This window comes from Lissotriton helveticus, chromosome 6 (genome assembly GCF_964261635.1).
Source record: "Lissotriton helveticus chromosome 6, aLisHel1.1, whole genome shotgun sequence".
NCBI lineage: Eukaryota > Metazoa > Chordata > Amphibia > Caudata > Salamandridae > Lissotriton > Lissotriton helveticus.
The window spans coordinates 234,653,555-234,672,042 of NC_136067.1; the positions used below are offsets into that span (position 1 = coordinate 234,653,555).

Below are 18,488 nucleotides of genomic sequence, written 5' to 3' on the forward strand. Positions count from 1 at the left end.
AATTATGTAGACATGGATCTAAAATAGAACCTCATAGGAAGTATTGTAAATGAAATTAACGTATTTTAAAATAAATAACAGCATTTAATTCATTTAAAATGTTGAAATATTATTAAAAACAATTAAAACATTATTTTATAATAAAATATTTTGCAAACCTTTTCTTTAAAAAAAAATATGTAACTCTAATTTGTAAACAATAAAAATAAAAATGAATTCCATAAATAACTTTTTAAAACATATAATGGATAATGAATACATTGAAAAAATTTCCTTTAGGCAAAATTTATAATTTGATAATTGTTAAGAAAAAAAATGTTGTTTTATTAACCGTAAATGTACCTTTATTAACCGTAAATATTTACATGTTAAATTTAAATTAACAGTGCTGTAGTGTTTTCTGATTTGGTTTTACATTTAAAGAAAATAAATGCAATTATTTAACATTAAGTTTTAGCATAAAATATTTCTACTCATTCATTAAAGTTTATTAAATGTTCCCTATCAAAATGCTTTGTGCAACCTTCCACCACAGTAGTACCATGAAAACACCAAATGTACCATGGAAATATGGGAAATACTGTACAACCATACTCTGAACCCGTCAACAGAAGCCCTTTGGTGGAGTCGCCATCATATTCAAAGATACCATCAGCTGCAATACCTACACAGACACCCTCACCAGTTATATTCAACACCTCACATTCAAGATATGCATCACAGTCAACTTCTCCCTAGAAGCCTTGTAAAGACCACCAGGACCCCGCACCAATTTCACCAGGGACATAACAAACTTTATTGCACCCCTCATGATCAATGCCCCTGGATGCTCCTCAGAGACCTTAACTTTCACCTAGAAGACTACATTCTCCCCCGTCAAGAGATCTGGGTTAAATCCTTCATTCTTTTGCCCACTACGCCACCACAGTTTGGATCCAGCCATATGCAAATCAGTCTTGACCCTGTGCCTCATGTGAACAGTCCAGACCGAACTGCCAAGCTAGGTCTTCCCTTGACACTGGAAACAAGCGTCCTGGGACCGGTTTTGGGGTATGCAACTCTTCATCAGCCAGGTTACTTGAATCCAGTGGCACTGTGAGCAAGGGACCCATGTCTGGGCATATCCATCCCACTGAGGGCGAAACGTATAACTGCAACAAATGATGGACGGAATGCTGAATGATTCACACATTCACCCCAGTAAAGAGATCTGAGTTAAATCCATCGTTCTTTTGCCCATTACGCCATCCCAGTTTGGACCGAGCCATATGCAAATCAATTGTGGCCCTGTGCTTCATGGGAACAGTCCAGACCAAACTGCCAAGCCATCTTCTCCCTGGACCGGAAACAAGTATCCTGGGACCGGTTTTGGGGCATGTCAGCCTTCATCACCCGGGCTAACTTGAATACAGTGGCACAGTGAGCTAAAGAACGATGATAGATTCAACCCAGATTCATGTCTCGGGTGAGTGTTTGAAAAGTTTGAGCACTCCATCCATCGTCTCCTTGTGCTTGCTTTGTCTTCCTAATATGCCAGGGTATGCCCGGATGTGGCTCCCTTGCTCACTTTGCCACTGGATTCAAGCTAGCCTGGCTGATGAGGGGTGTTACCCAGAAACCGATCCCAGGATGCTTGTTTCCAGTCCAGCAAAGACATGGCTTGGCAGTTTGGGCTGGACTGTTCCCATGAGGCACAGAGTCAAGACTGATTTGCATATAGCTGTGTCTGAACTGGGGTGGCAAAGTGAGCTAAAGAACGATGGTGGATTCAACCCAGATCTGTGACTGGGTGTGACTGTTTCAAAAGTTTCAGCACTCCATCCATCATCTCCTTGTGTTTGCTTAGTTCGCCCTAAGTTGGCAGGGTATGCCTAGGGTAAATACCCTTCACAACAACATTTTCATTACGAATACTTTTACCCCGCATACCATTTAAACAACTGGGGGGTCATTAGGATGGCGGGCGGGATGGCGGGCGGACTTTGCCCGCCCGCCATCCTCGTGGTAATCGGGACCACCCACCATAAGGGCGGGGGTCCCGTGGGGAGTATTAGGATGTGCCCGCCACAGTGGCAGGCACATCCTGTATTTTTAGTATTGTGGCAGGCGGTGCTAAAAAAGCATTTCAGCATTTGCATAATCAAAGCAGCAGGCACCACGCGGTGCCTGTCGCTTTGATTATGCTAATGCAGGGGGGTACCACAGGTACCCCCCGTGTGCACCCCCGTACTCTCCGTCACTCTGGGGGCCCGCACGGGGCCCCCAGAGTGAAGTCCGCCTGCCTTTCCATGGCGGCATTGCCGCCACGGAAATGCAACTGCAGACGCCCATCCAAATATGGCTGGCGGTGTCTGATAGACACCGCCACCATATGAACCCTTTTCCGTCCCGGCCGCAAGGCGACCGGGGCGGAAAAGTGGCGGGCAGTGTTTGCCTACGTTGCGGTCCCCCCCCGCCATTGTAATGTGGCGGGGGGAAAAGGGTGGCGGGCGGGCATTTATGTCCGGCAGATCGCCACCGCCACCATGGCGGTGGCGATCCGCATGACATTGTAATGGACCCCCTGGTGTTTTACAATGCAGTCTTTTACCCTGCATACCATTACAACGAATATACCATTAACACGCATCATTTACTACGCATATTCTTTGTAAAGATATGCCGATGCAGTAGAGGTAGTGATTACATTGGTCGCTTACCAGTCCAGAATATGCACACAGTCAGTGGGACGTGGCGGTGGGAAAAATCTTGCAGCAATCCAAATCCCTCATGAATACTGGCAAGCTGACGGTATGCGGAGGCAGGCCTCACTGACACTATGTTCTATTTTAAAGATGTTGCCTCATTCTACCTTTGAAGAGGATCCATTCGGGGAGAAGGATCGGTGCGATGTGCCTGTATGGAGAACTATGACAGCTACTCTTCAACACAATATCCCTGTATGGATGTCTCTTCCTGATACTCTGCACTAACATTCACTAAATAATACATGCAGGAACCGCATTGTAATGTTATGCGGAGGCAGTGCTTAGCGGATCTATGTCCTTTTTTTATGTTTATGAATGGAAATGAAAGTGCAAACAGGCACGTATAATATTTTCTTTGTAACAGTGCGTCTCGATCAAGAACGGCTGCAAAAGAGATCTGCTTACAGTTAAGTTGTAATATCTTTATTCGGCAAATTATCACCATAAAAGAGTACATATACATATACAATTCCAATTTACCAGTAAAAAGTTTGTAAAATACATAAGAACAAGGAGATCTCCTTTTAATAAATTTACAACACATCAAGATTAGTATCGGCCTGTAGGGCCCCCCGGGATTTTAGTAAACGGGAGCGTATCAACCATGCATTTCCCAGAAATTTAGCCACCCCACAGATCATAATGGCAGACGAAGAGTCTGTAGAGAGGACACGAAGTGCCTGTCTGTGGCACCTCAACCCTAGTTCCCTGCAGACGGGTTTCAACCAAAACTTCCTCGCCCCTTTGTAGGCTGGGCATGCAAAAAACAGGTGGGCCACCGATTCCTTGGGGGCCGCACAGCCGGGACATGTACGTGGGAGGGCATCAGAGGTCGACCAACTCGCCGTGAAATCATGCACCGGAAGCGTCCCATAACGCAGTTTCAGGTACAGCGATCGATCCAACGGTTTAGTTATCAGGTCTAAAAAGGGTTCCAATTTCCTCACACACTTAATTGATAAAAATTGGTCAGTAAGTGAACCCACATTCATAGCCCTCGTGGCCTTACTCTGAACCCAATCCCAGTAAAGTTTTTTTATAACGGCTTTAGGTGGCGGGGATTGCGACTCCCATGCCTCTCTTAGACCCAGATTAATGGCCAAGTCTTTCAATTTTTTTAGCCATCCTATTTTATTACCTGTGTCCAGCAAGAGTAGATCGTCCATCCCTTCTGCATACTTAGCAAGCTCCTCAGTTCTTCTTAGTCGGGACCAGAAGAGCAACGGGCGAAGCCTCACCAAGTCTTTTAAAGATCTTCTGCCCAAATCTAGTCTTAGGGGGATCATTGGTGTTGAAGCGGGGAGAGCAACCACTTTTCTAAAGAAATTGTTTTCTGCCACCATCAAATCTGTAACCCCTTCGAACCCCCAAAGTTCGGAGCCATATAGTGCTGTCGGAAGAATCTGTCCCTCATAGATGGCCATAACTGGAGAGACCGGTTTGCTGCTTGATTCCCGGAGTTCCTTCAACGTCACCCCGGAAACTCTACGATGACTAAGTAGCATTTTGGAAAGATGATCTTTCCAGGTCATACGACTGTTTATCCGGACTCCAAGATAGTCAAAGGATGTGACCAGCTCAAGGGGGGCACTATTGAGCACGAGGTGATTTTTAAATCTTTTTGAGGGGGCAAAAGCCATCAATTTGGTTTTTGATGTGTTGATGGTTAAGCCTCGGGTAGTGCAAAAGGAGCTAAACAGGTTCAAAAGTTTTTGTAAGCCCACCGGGGATTTGGAAATTAATAGGGTATCGTCCGCGAAGAGAAGTGTGGGGATTTTCTCCCCTGCCAGGGATGGGGCGTCCGTCTCTTCCCCCTTCAGATGGTCCACCACTCCGTTTACAAATAGGGAGAAGAGGGTCGGAGCCATGACACAACCCTGGCGTACTCCTCTCCGCACAGGGATCTTATCTGTTAATTGTCCCTGCGATCCCCATCTAACCCGCGCATAATTCCCCTCGTGCAGCTTCATTATTAGATACAGAAGACTACTGGGAAACCCCATTTCACCGAGTATTTGCCAAAGTTTTGCACGAGGGACCAGGTCGAAAGCAGTCTTGAGATCTATGAAGGCCATATACAAACTGCCTTTCTTGATGGTAACCGCCTTCCAATAGATTGCAAAAAAGCGAAAGACCTGGTCCATCGTGCCAACCTTCTTTCTGAACCCCGCTTGTAAGTGGGAGAGAACACTAGCCTCCTCTATCCAGTCATCTACTCTCGAGATGATGACCCTGCCGACCACTTTCTGGATGATATCAATCAGACTAATAGGTCTGTAGTTCGCAGGGTCAAGTCAAGTCAAGTCAAAGAATTTATATAGCGCACTACATACCCAGAGGGTCTCAAGGCGCTTAGGGAGGGGAGGAGGATTACTTGTCAAATATCCACGTTTTAAGTTGCTTTCTGAATGCTAGGTGGTTCTGGGTAAGGCGAAGGTAGGTGGGGAGTGAGTTCCATGTTTTAGCAGCCAGGTATGAGAAGGATCTGCCTCCCATGGTGGTCTTGTTGATGCGAGGTACAGTGGCGAGGGCTTGGCTGGAAGAGCGTAGTTGGCGGGAGGGGGTGTAGAAGGACAGTCGTGAGTTGAGGCATTCTGGTCCGATGTCGTAGAGTGATTTGTGTGCGTGGGTTAGCAGTCGGAAAGTGATCCTCTTATTGACGGGCAGCCAGTGGAGATCTTTCAGGTGACCAGAGATGTGTTCGTTGCGTGGGATGTCTAATATGATCCTGGCTGAGGCGTTTTGGATTCGTTGGAGTTTCTTCTGGAGTTTAGCGGTAGTGCCTGCGTAGAGGGTGTTTCCGTAGTCCAGTCGGCTCGTGACCAGAGCATGGGTGACTGTTTTTCTGGTTTCGGTGGGGATCCAGCGAAATGTTTTTTTGAGCATGCGAAGAATGTTGAAGCAGGATGAGGATACGGCGCTGACTTGTCTGTTCATTGAGAGTGAAGAATCCAGGATAACGCCTAGGTTCCGTGCGTGGTCAGTCGGGATGGGTGCTTTTCCAAGGGCTTCCGGCCACCAAGAGTCGTCCCATGCAGAGGGGGAAGTACCTAAGATGAGGACTTCTGTTTTATCTGAGTTCAGTTTCAGACGGCTGTGTTTCATCCATTCGGCAACTTCTTTCATTCCTTCGTGTAGGTTAGTTTTGGCGGTGCTGGGGTCATTGGTGAGAGAAAGGATCAGTTGAGTGTCATCCGCGTAAGAGATGATATTGAGGTTGTGTTGGCGGGCGATGGTCGCGAGGGGGCTCATGTATACGTTGAAGAGGGTGGGACTGAGTGAGGATCCTTGTGGTACGCCACAGATGACTTCAGTGGCCTCGGACTTGAATGGTGGAAGGCGGACTCTCTGGGTTCTTCCGGTGAGGAACGAGGTGATCCATTCAAGTGCTTTTCCTTGTATTCCGATGTTTCTGAGGCGTTGGGTGCTGTGGCAGACTGTGTCGAAGGCTGCAGAGAGGTCGAGGAGGATGAGGGCGACTGTGTCTCCATTGTCCAGTAGAGTTCGAATGTCGTCTGTTGCTGCGATGAGGGCGGTCTCAGTGCTGTGTTTTGCTCGGAAGCCAGATTGTGAGGAGTCGAGGGATTTGTTGGCTTCGAGGAAAGCGGCGAGCTGGTTGTTGACAGCTTTCTCGATTACTTTGGCCGGGAATGGAAGGAGCGAAATGGGGCGGTAATTTTTGAGTTCGGTGGGGTCCGCTGTGGGTTTTTTCAGAAGGGCGGTGAGTTCAGCGTGTTTCCAGCTTTCCGGGAAGGTGGCGGAGTTGAAGGAGCAGTTGATGACGTCTCGGAGCTGGGGTGCTATGACGGAGTCTGCTTTGTTGAAGTTTGTTTTAGGGTCATCTCTTGCCCCCTTCTTATGCACAGTAACTACCTCGGCTCTTTTCTAGGAGTCTGGTACTTGATGACCCCTCGTGATCAGATTCATTATACTGGCAATTAGTTTGGCCCAAACTTCTGGCTCCGCCATCAGCAAATCTCCGGGGATCCCATCCTGCCCGGCGGCTTTCTTAGGGATAAGGTGTCTGATTGCCAACAATACTTCTGAGGGCGAAAATAACAAGTCTGTGTCGTCCGGTTTTGCCCCTTCACCCAGCCCATTCACCCCAAAACTCGATGTTTCCTCTATGTCACCATATAGGGATGAAAAATGAGTAAACCATTGCTGACTAGTTATATGAACAGCCAGTGGTTGCGATTTACCCTGCCTTGTTTTGTTAATCAAATCCCAAAAGAGGTTCGGGTTCCTACTGCTCACAGCCAAGGAGAGTTCCTGCCAATGCCGTTCCTCCCACTCCCGTTTGGCCAAAAATAATGCTTTCAGATAATCCTTCCTGGCCGCTCTAACCAGCAAGGAGTCACCCGAAAGCAGAGCTCTTGTCAGATTTTTCCTAGTGCTCTTGCAATGTTCAGTATACCATGGTTTGCAAAGAGTAGACGGCATAGCGGGAGCCCTGTTACCTTTCCCCTTGGAAATAAAGAATTGGCCCACTTGGTCTATTGTCGATTTATAGACAGAGTCAAGTAAGGGGTGATGGGGATCAATGGGCCAGTTGTCTCCCTCCCAGATCTCTAATTTAGAGGTCAAGCCCTCAATCAGGGTTTTAATGCTACCCATATCGTCCTCCTTAAGGTTAGCCTTGTCCCATTTTAATCTACGGTTATTATTGCATGGGACCACCTCTTTAGTTGTTTTTAAGGAGTCACTCACCCCCCTGGCATTGAGACCCCCCCAATTGAACTTACAGCACAAGGGGTTGTGGTCACTATCCTGACTAGGAGAGACCTTCATATCAATAAGGTCCGCCCAGAATCCAACATCCATTAAGATGTAATCTATTCGGGACGGGCCTGAGAGTCTGTTAAAGGTCACTGCCCCTGACTGGTCGGATAAAGTCCTGCCATTAAGGGCTCTTAATTTAAAATCCCTAGTCAGTGCATTCAATTGAATGACCCTAGGTGACCACTTCTTGATAGTGGGGAGGGAGAGCGTTGGAATGGACCATTTCGAATCCTCCTCTTCAATTCCCAAAGGGTCATCACCAAGGAGGGGTTCGAAAGTACAGTTGAAATCACCCCCCACAAGAATTTTAGCCGAACAAGAGCAGTTGGCTAAGGCCATTTCAAGGGCTGATAGAGTCGAAGAGGTAGAGTCACCCGGTGTCCCTCTAACGTAAACATTAAGTAGATCGAGCCTGGCTGCATCCTCCCGTCCTCTTGCCGAAAGGTGGAGTATATCATTACACTCCACATTGTGGCGTGTGACCCCCCAATTCAGGTCTATTTTTAACCAAACAATGAGCCCACCCGCTGGTCTGCCCTTACCTTTGCTTACAGCAGGCACAAAGTGGGTGGTAAACCCCGATTTGTGTAGCGGGACTAAGCTCCATGTTTCCTGAAAAAGGCAAACATCAAACTGCTCAATGAATGTATGCCACTCCGGGATGTCGAGCTTCCTCTTTAACCCGGCAATGTTCCAGGATAGGAGGTTTATTACCCGTTGTCCTCTAGGAATAGAAATGTTACCCACCACAGTCGGACTCTCATCGACCGCCCTGCACGTATGGCTCCCCCCCTCCCTAACCAGTGAAGTAACAGATATAGAGCAACCAGCCATAATAGGTAGAGGCCCGGCTAGCCCAGAATCTTCAGTAAGTTCATTGGTAATGGCCGTATGGGCTGAAAGTAAACTAACTACTCCTGCTTCTATGATCCCTCCGTTTAATCCAGTATCCTCTGCTCCATAAAGTTCATACTCCCCCCCCCCAAGCCCCAAACTTCAATCGCAGTCTTCCAGCCCTGACAGCTGGAAAAACCGATTGTAAGTATCCAACGGGGTAAACGGTATTAGGTGGTTCATCCTGGAGCCCGTGTTCAGCGAATGTCTATAAGGAACCGTAGACCAAGCGGAGTGTAAATCAGGCATCCTGGTGGACTGATGCCCATACTGGGGATGATTATTAATATAGGGATTTATAAGGGGCGGCCTAAAAGACCGAGGTCTCTTAGCGTATTTAGTGGTAGTGGCTTCAAGCCTGGGATAAAAGAATGTTAAAGCCCGTGGGGTGATGCCAGTTTCCCCATTCCCAGGTGGCCAGTTTAAGATATAATCAACTGCCCGAGGGTCTCTAAAGTTAACCACCACTAAGTCCCCCTCTATATTTTTCGTAGTACTCCCCAGCCAGTTAATCCTTCTGACATGAACTATGTCCCCATCTATATTCGGTGCTATCGGCCTATGCAACCTCAACCAGTGGATAATTTTATTCTTAAGGTCAACATATCCCTCCTTCTTATTACCTGTTAACTGTGGCACCCCCGATAAAATCACAACGTAAGGCACAGCTTCTGGGGGGATCTCTACTTGTGGAACCCTTTTATGAGCAGATCTACTATTTTCACCGTCCCTGAGTGTATTTTGAGTGTTGCTAATCGAAGCCTTTAAGAGTGGTTTAGTGGGGACAGCACCCGATGCAGTGACTGCTGCCTTTGAATGTTTAGACGGCGATGTGTTTTGTGGAGGGGGGTCAACTCTGCCCTGGGACTGGCTAATTTGCTTAATCTGAACGGGGACAGAAGAGATTCCAGGTTTCTTTGAGGGTATAGTGGGAGGGGGCCCTGTCGAGGGTATAGGTTGCACCGCCCCACTCCCTTTATTAATAGTAGCAGTGGACAAACTAGTTATAGCAGCTTCCAGGATGGTTAATCTAATTTCAACCCTCTTAATAGACTCATTAATAGGGCGGAGAAGAGATCTCAACAAGAATTCCAAATACCCTGTCGCTGAAGAGGGAAGTTGGGGTGAAGTAGCAGATGGCGTCGCTCCATCGTTGTTAATTGGAGCCGCATCATGTGTATCCACTACAGCGGGGCAATGAGTCGGTATAGCCACACCCTGGGGTGTATGATCCTGCTCCACAACTGTTGGAGCCTCGCGTGTAAAAAGAGTATTAGACCCTTTACCAAAGTCGGTGTGCGATGTTTTGGCTGTGCCTGGTACCACCCTTTGTTTCTTCCTTCTTTTACTGGGGGGAGGGCGGTGAATCTGAACTACAGGTAAGGACTTTACTTTATGCTGCTTGTGTTTAGAAGTCTCAATAACACGGCTACAGCTGGGGGTGGGTGAGACGCTTACAATGTCCTCTGAGGGCAGAGAGGGGGTAGCTACAAAGTCCCGAAATAATAAAGGAACTCCGTCTTGGCTAGTGTTAACCTCGCTCAAATCGATCAAGTCAGTCGAATCTCCCTCCCGGTTCAATACATGAAGACTATCGGAGAGGGGTCTAGATTTCAAATTCTCAACTGAGCGGCGCCGCTCTGCCCTGCGCTCAGCTAAGGTAGCGTCCTTTTCCCCCTCGCTCTTCTTAGAAAAGTAATTCTCCAGTGAGCCATTACGTAATTTAGGATTTTTACCCGGAGTAGCCTCTTCTGTTGCCATGTCCCTCTTGTATCGAGACACTATCCTCCAAACTGCAAGATGTAAGGGGTCAGGCCCAGCCCGGCCTCCTTCGGCCCCGGACGGCCACAGACGGTCCCGCCCTTGTCCCGGGCTTCTCCCGGCGCCCTCCCGCGCAGCGGGAACGGCTACTTCTTTTAAGGTAAACTAGGGGGCGTGGCCGGCAGGGAGAGGAGCCCAGCTGACAGGGGCGCGCGGGGACTCCTGGAACACAGAGTCCACCCGCTCTACCCTCGCAGCCCTGCCGGTGTCACAACTAGCCCCAACTAGCCCCAAGCAAAGTTCCACACGCTGCTAGACCGCGAAGCGGGACCCGCGCAGCGGGTCCGGCGAGCAGCAGCGGCTAGCAGGCAGGGTACAGCAGAGGTCCGTGGTCCTTAGTCCGTGGTGTTGCAAAAAATGAAAGAGAGTTAAGTAAAAAATACATTTTGAAAGTTAGAGTTTAAAAAGAATAATGCAGTGACTAATTTATATTAATAAAATGACACATATTTTTACGGTGTATTGGCATGCATTGATTAAAAATGCGTTGTTAATGTATTTTTAATAGTTTAGATACAAAACTCGTTGTATTTATTTCGTTATAAAAACTTGCTGGGTAAAAGTATTTGCGTTGTGAAAAATTTGTGGCAATGGTATGCGGAGTGTTTGTTGCCGTAGTAACGTCATATATTCTATGCCTAGACGTGGGTCCTTTGCCACTGGATTCAAGTTAGCCTGGCTGATGAGGGGTGTTACCCAGAAACCGGTCCCTGGATGCTTCTTTCTGGTCCAGGGAAGACATGGCTTGGCAGCTCGGGCTGGACTGTTCCCATGAGGCAAAGGGTCAAGACTGATTTGCATATAGCTGCGTCTGAACTGGGGGAGTGAAGTGAGCTAAAGAACGATGATGGATTCAACCCTCATCTGTGACTGGAATGATTGTTTGAAAAGTTTCAGCACTCCATCCATCAGTTCCTTGTGTTTGCTTTCTTAATGGATAGGACACAAACTGTCAGCCTGGAACTTTACTCCTCAAAAGCCTGTGGAGTGCTACAAGGTACATCACCCACCCTCTTCCTCGTATACTTGATTCTTCTGGCCAAAGTAATCTGCACACAAATCAACAACCTCTTCTAGGCTGACAATTCATACTCTGCCTCTTGGACATGACCACTCCAAGAAAGGAAACAAGTCTAGTGGCTGGATGACAAAGTCACTAACTGGATGAAAGCTAACTGTCTCAAGCTCCAAACTGACCAGCCATAAGTAGTTACCTTTGGTATCTCACAGTGGGATTCCAACTAGTAACCAGTCACACTCACACTCACACCCACACCCAACACTCAAGGCAGGATATTATTAATGGCAAAATGGACATGACACCACAAGTTAATGCCATCGCTGAATTTCGCTTCCACACCCTAAAGATCCTGAGGAAAATTTTGAAATGGCTCCCAAGCAATACTGGTAAAAGGTAAAAGGTCACTCATGCCCTAGTCGCCAGCAAGTTGGACTATAGGAAGACCCTTTATTCTGGTATAACTAAATTTATCTATAGAAGACTACAAATCATCCAGACTGAGGGGGCTGGAGAAATATGGATATGGTGAGGCGTATGCAAAAAGAATCAATATATGCGAGCAAGCGCAGCGAGCGAGCCCGACGGCAATCAGGGGGGTTCGGGGCGCCAATCACAACTCCTTCAGACTTCATCACCATCATTTTACTGAATGCCAAACATTACAAAGGTCCGTAATGGCTCTCCCAGTTCCCCGTCGGTCACCTACCTCTGCTCTCTGCTACTCTTTCCCACTGAGAAATGGCAAACAACCTCACGCACACAAACACTGGGGTACATATACTATATCAGTTCACTAGAGGAATCTCTTCCCTGTAGAACCACCAATATTGGAGATGTTTCCTCCTTGTTTTGAACCTGAAAACAGACTTACTCATGGGTCTGGCAAGAGTAATGGTCTGACCGGTGGGACGATGCCACACAAAAGGTTTCTAAATACCCACTAGTTTGATGTTTGCAAATGTTCACCTATTTTGGGAATCTTCCCAACTCTAGAATAGCAACAACTTACCCTGCAGATTTTATGGCACTGACTATTGAACATATGGAGTAATATGAAGTATGAGAAAATTCATTTTGTGTATACCAACTATGATGTGCGCAAATATCTTCATTTAGAAATGTAAACTGAGAACAACTTACACGTGAAAATACTTTTACGAATCTGGTCCTATGTCTCCATATAAATATTTTTATCAACAGTTTATTTAATGAACAAAATGCGTTAGAAACAGTGAAATATTTATTTAAAAACATCAAGTTGCATTCTATGCAGAGAAGTTTCTGCTTCAAAAAGATATAACCTCACACTGCGAAGCCTACGTCATCCAGGCACACCACCATGGGGAGTCCTCGGCCACCTTCAACACGTACGCCACAATTCCAATCAGATACTCCAGCATGGAGAGTCGTTGGCCACCTTCAGAACACGTCACAAGCCCACGTCATCTAGGCACACCAGCATGGCTGGCATGGGTTAGCCAGAATATGCCTGGCCCAGATCCTTCCACTCACAACGACTCATACATCTGCAGGCTCCGCGCTCTGCATAAAATTTCAGAACAAGCACACACCACTCCTCCAACTGCTTATGTTAAGCTGTCTCTTACGTGTGAACTGTCCTCAAAGCAACATCTATGATGCACTGTACCCTCTGTCCTGGCTACGTTTGTGGGTACCAGCTAGTCTGTCCGAGGCACAACCCTGGGTCTGAAGGCACCATGCCCCCCTTTGCCGCTTTGTGATACAACGGCTGTACCTACTCTTCGCCGAGACACTTCTGCGTTTATTCGAGTCAGGATATAGCGCTGAGAAGATGATGCCAGCGGCGCTTGGCTTTAAACCCGGCTCAGAGCCGTTATTTGACACCACAGATGCCATCTACTCATATGAAGCCCTTTCCTTCCCTTTTTATGTCGGTATCAGAGAGATGAAAAACACACAATAGAGCATGCACTTAAAGCTGTGTGTGACACAAATGTGAGCCGAGTAAAGGCAGTCACCTGGGAGGGTCTACCGAGCCTGAAATAATGCTGTCTCCGGGTGACAGCCAACGTCGGGCTCAAGGTGAAGTGGCGGAAATGACTCTTATTAGAAGGCTGCGCCAGCTTTCTTAAGAGACAGCAGCTTTTTCAACATCCCTGGACTGCTGCACAAACCTAAAGTATCACTAAGAAAATAAGTCTCCTGGAGCTTTCAACGCAGAGGCGGGCGGCTATGTCAGGGGGGAGTGGGTCCAGTGCAGGTCCAGGAAAGGCGTATTTGCACAGTGCACTAAAATGTAAAATTTTGCCACTTAGCCACGTTTGAAACATAATCGCAACCTTGGTTGGCATGTGAAGTCATTTTGGTTGAAAGGTGGAAGAGGCACAAATTAATTTTTTGCTCGAGAATATGCAAGATGTGCATGAATGCAATCTCTAATGGTAGGGTAAATGAAATAGGCAAGCACACAGAGTCGAGAAATGCATTTTGTAGCTGGCTTCCGGCTACTGACAAATGGGACCGACTTCTACAAAACCCTTCTCAGCTGGTATGTAAATTGGCTGACATTAGAGCGTGTAAGACCTCTAGCCACTATTGTGGAAGAAGTGGGTCTTACACTGTACTCCTACGCCGACGACTCACAGATCATCTTTTCTCTCTCTGATAAAGAATGCAATAATACTTCTGCTTTGAAAGAAGGTCTGATCCGGGTCTCGAGATGGATGAAGACTAACTTTTTAAAGTTAAACGGTGACAAAACCGAGGTCGTGATACTGGGTAAGAATAAGGACCTCTGGGGCCCCCACCATTGGCCCCCTGATATGGGACCAACTCCGCAACCAGTAACCGTAGTTCCCAACCTTGGGTTTCTCATTGATGAGAAACTCACAATGAGACAGCAGGCTGTAAAGGTGGCCTCCATCTGTTTTGCCACCTTGAGATGGCTACAGAGGATCCTGTGGATGTTGCCCCTTTCCACACGAAAAACGGTAGTCCAGGCGTTGGTTGTTTCCCGCCTGGACTATGGCAACATCCTATATCTTGGAGCCGACCTAACAACTATAAGAAAACTCCAGGTTGTGCAGAACGCTGCTGCCCGCCTGCTCTGCAACATCCCCAGGAGAACATCTTCCTCTACAGCACTTCGCGACCTTCATTGGCTTAAAATTCCTCATAGAATCAAATTCAAAGCTTTGTGTCACGTTTTTAAAATCAAACATGGCTCAGCCCCTAAATACCTTCGGGACCTTATCCAGGCTTATAAACCTAGCCGAACTTTAAGATCATCACTACATGGTGACTTTTCTGTTCCCAGATTTAGGCTGGCAAAAATGGGAGGCCGTTCTTTTGCCCATATAGGCCCCAAATTCTGGAATACTCTTCCTGTGACTCTAAAGACAGAAACCAGTCTTCTCTGTTTCCGCAAGGGACTTAAAACGTGGCTCTTCTGTCAGTAATTTGTAGCCTGTAAATTCAGCCTGCCAGTCTTCTTCTTCAGTCTGTCCATTAGCGCCGGGAAACCCATTGCGGGTAGCTGCGCGCTTTAGAAGTTTAAATAATAAATAGTAAATAAATAAAATGCAGATTCGAGTCGAATCTCGCACTTCTTTTAATAGTTCTTACTAGATCTGTACAAGAGTTGTGTGTGGTATATTTGGTGTTAGGTTCAATAACTATACCAGTGCGGGTACAAAGTAACACAAAGAGCACCGGTTACCAAAGGTTTTACAACAAATATAAAGAGGAAGTTGACTAATGGTTCATGAAACCATAAATCAAAATGCAAAACAACAAGACCCTGCATTCAACACGACTGACGCAACTCGATGGAATAAAGTCCAGTTAAACAAAAAATACCTTATGCTTACGTTGCACTCGGCACCTGGGTAGTTTCATAGCCCTTGCAGCGTCAGCTACGCATTTTATTCCTCTAAAAATGTTGAAAGTTTGAACACACTTGCGCATTGGCAGCAATGACTTTTAGTATGCACCCGCACTTCTGCTCTGCGTGGTGCAGCATTAGCCCATTGAACCACCTTGGCCTTGAGCTATGTCGCCCCACCTGCTTACCCCTCAATCAGATGTACGATCTCGTTCAGTGTGGAATCGTCTGGCGACGGATGCTTCTCCTGGCGGCCTGCATGACTCGGGGATGCCGGGTACGCGCCGGGAGGCGGTGTGGGGATTAATTTAATGAATACAATTAAAAAATAAACTCACCAGGCATCTCCATTCTCCTCCGGTCCCGCGTCGCACCAGGTCTCTGCAACGCGGTGGAACTAACTTCTCCCCGCTCTTTTCTTTTGCAATGCTAACTGCTAAATCAGGAGACTGGATGCGCAGGGTGTCGGCTAACCCTTGTTTACTTACTTTGTATCCTACCACTTGATAGGGCATGGGGCAACTTTGCAAAAAACGCGTCACCGCCCGAGCAGGATCCTATCTCCAGACACCTGCACCACATTAGGCATGCCTAATTGTTTGTGAATGTGAGTGAGGGGTGATGCTCCTCACTCACATGCGCAGACGAACCATCTTCTGGACTCCTGCTCTCGTCTGCGTGCGCTGTGCCTTGACACAGGCGCACTTTCACCCGTGACGCACAGGCCGGCCCGGAAATGTAAACAGACACATTTGTCTGCTTACATTTCTGTTGCCCAAACTGCAGTGAGCCGTTTCTTTTGTGTGACGCCGCACCGCTGCCCCTATGGACCAACCGCCACTGCCCAGAACTTGGCAGGTAGACTCATCCTCAACATTACATAAAGAACTCACATCACACCACATCTCAGGGAGCTCTACAGGCTCCCGATGCACAAACGTGCTCAATTCAAACTCCTCATACACACATTCAAGGCACTACGCAACATAGACCCCACTTACCTGAACAACGTCTCCTCTAACCAACTACCCAGATACTGCCACTCCACAGGACTTCTACTCACACAAATCCCTCGCATACATGAAAACCAGATCAGGATGATGAGTGTTCTACATTGCTTATAAAGCATGAAATGGCCTCCCACTATACATCAGAGCCTGCTCCTCTCTTCTTGAATTCTGCAAGAAGCTGAAGAACTGGCTTTTCAATTAATTAACCTGCCAAAGGCAGGTCTGGCAACATACAGCTGATCATCTCTAGGATACCCATGCCGATAGAATGCTTTATAAGTATACATAACATAAGAAAAACACTCCATCTATCAAACCATTTTGTTACTTGCATGTCAAACAATAAAGGTCTAATTTACAATAGTGATATCCAAGAGGTTTTTGGGGGCTTTCCCAAGTCATTATTGACCGGGATGAAGGACACTGAGCTGTGCCTCGAGCTCTCTTATTCCACACTAGTCAGTAAGTACCCGGGAGTGCTCTCCCCTTGAATAATGCTTAAGTATTTAACCATAACTAAGTCCTTACCTGGAACGAGGTCACTTCACGCAGTTGTTTCTCAGTAGCTGAGTTGCCTTTATGATCAGTTGGCATATATCATTACCGAAAGTTTCAAACTTGTAGAACATCTACATATATCAACATATAACCATGCTATCAAACTGCATCCAATGCATTTACAAGTTTAAAATGTCCTACCTTTTAGAGGTCTCACGATCATACTTTTTGTGGTGGATTTCAGAGTATTATTCACAATGCAATCAATTACAGTTCTGTCCATGTCACAGCTTGTATAATTGTACGTAGTTTCAAAACACTGTGTTTCTGCAGAAAATTCATTTACTGTAAAAAAACAGACACATATCAGCTGTTTATTGAAAAATATTTTAATAAATTACATACTCTGCCTTCTGACTTTAAATAATTATCTGGTCACTGCAGCTGTGAAAAAGAGCACTGACACTAAAATATCCTTCCCATGAAAGCCAGGGCAGGCAACTGGGAGCTGAAGCAGGTCCTGCTACTGAGACTTCAGCAGAGAGTCTTTAGAAGCACTACAGTCCCAAATCACTAGACATTGTTTACTGAAAACAATGCAATTGAGTATAATACACATGCGATTAAAAGAGACAGCAAGATTTAATCTATAAAAAGAAAGAAATACATCTATGGCTTGCTTCAGTGGTCGTTACTCAATTGTTATATAATTTTAGTACACCTGTGTTGTAAATGTAAAAAGCTTCATTTTCAAGGGGATAAACATCACAAGATTGAAGTTGCAAATCTGACGACCATCACACAGGGTAAATATTGGGATAAGTGCTTCAATCCATTATTTCACAAAATGTGTGTAGTAAATGGTGGTGTGGACAAGGATTATATTTTTCTAAGAAAACCATTGAAAATAAAATTGCAATTTTCTAACCAAGTGCATGTTCACTTACTGCAGTGCAGAAATGACACTAGTATGTTGACGCAGTATGTGGAGGGTTTCAACATCTTCTGCAATAGGCTTTCACTCTTAACCCATCTTTCACTGCTCCAGATACCTCCCTGCCCTTTTATTAAAGCTACACCAGGGGCGGCTCCTTTGTTCTGCCGCAAGAACGTCGCCCCCACTGAAAGCCAGCAGAGGCAAGGAACATAAATAAAATGATAATAAAACATTTTTATTATCATTTTCTGTCCTGCAAGCTGCCAGCCAAGCCAAAGGAGGGGCGGGGACATCCCTAGTGACGTGGCACTTCAGAAAGCACCAGGGAGGAGTGGAGAGTTGTGGGCACTGCTAAGTGGGAAAGACGGTTTGGCCGGCCCCAAACAGCTGGCCAAATCATCATGCCCACTTAGCCTTTCTCCAACCCAAGCTGTGTTGCACAAGAGGGTGGAGAGGCAACACATGCTCCCAGTATCTAAACCATGGCACACAGACCAATGCCAGTGCTGAATAGTATTCCTAACATGAGAGCAGTGCTGGGATTCACAGCTGGGACTCTGCACTGTGTGCAGCACCTCATGGAAGGAGGCGAGGATCAGGTGAAAGATGGCGGTCGTCGAAGCAGGTAAGTGCTATATTATGTGTTTATAAACGTATTTTTTTTGTGTTCTCCCTCCTCTGCCCCACCACTTCACAGTACGAGTGGCTGCGACTGAGGTACACATGAACAATCCATCTATAAAGATGATTAGAGTGGCAGACCCTGATGCAGAGGTCTGGCCCGGACCAGGGTTCAATTCCCGCCTCGGCGGGTCTTTGTCTCAATTTCCCCGGACCTGATCATTCTCGCCTCGGTGCCTATTTTAATCATGGGTCGCACTCTGCAACTCTGGGCAATAGCTTGTTTAATCTC

General features: G+C 46.6%; 1 protein-coding gene across 1 annotated transcript in view; it reads right to left on the bottom strand.

Annotated features, from left to right (window-relative positions):
* LOC144762241 (uncharacterized) overlaps nucleotides 1-18,488 on the bottom strand; it is an 875,873-nt gene that overhangs the window by 100,860 nt on the left and 756,525 nt on the right. Inside the window, exon 16 of the mRNA XM_078647384.1 lies at nucleotides 16,840-16,983. Within this exon, the coding sequence (XP_078503510.1) occupies nucleotides 16,840-16,983 (144 nt within the window). The remainder of the gene's footprint in view (nucleotides 1-16,839; nucleotides 16,984-18,488) is intronic.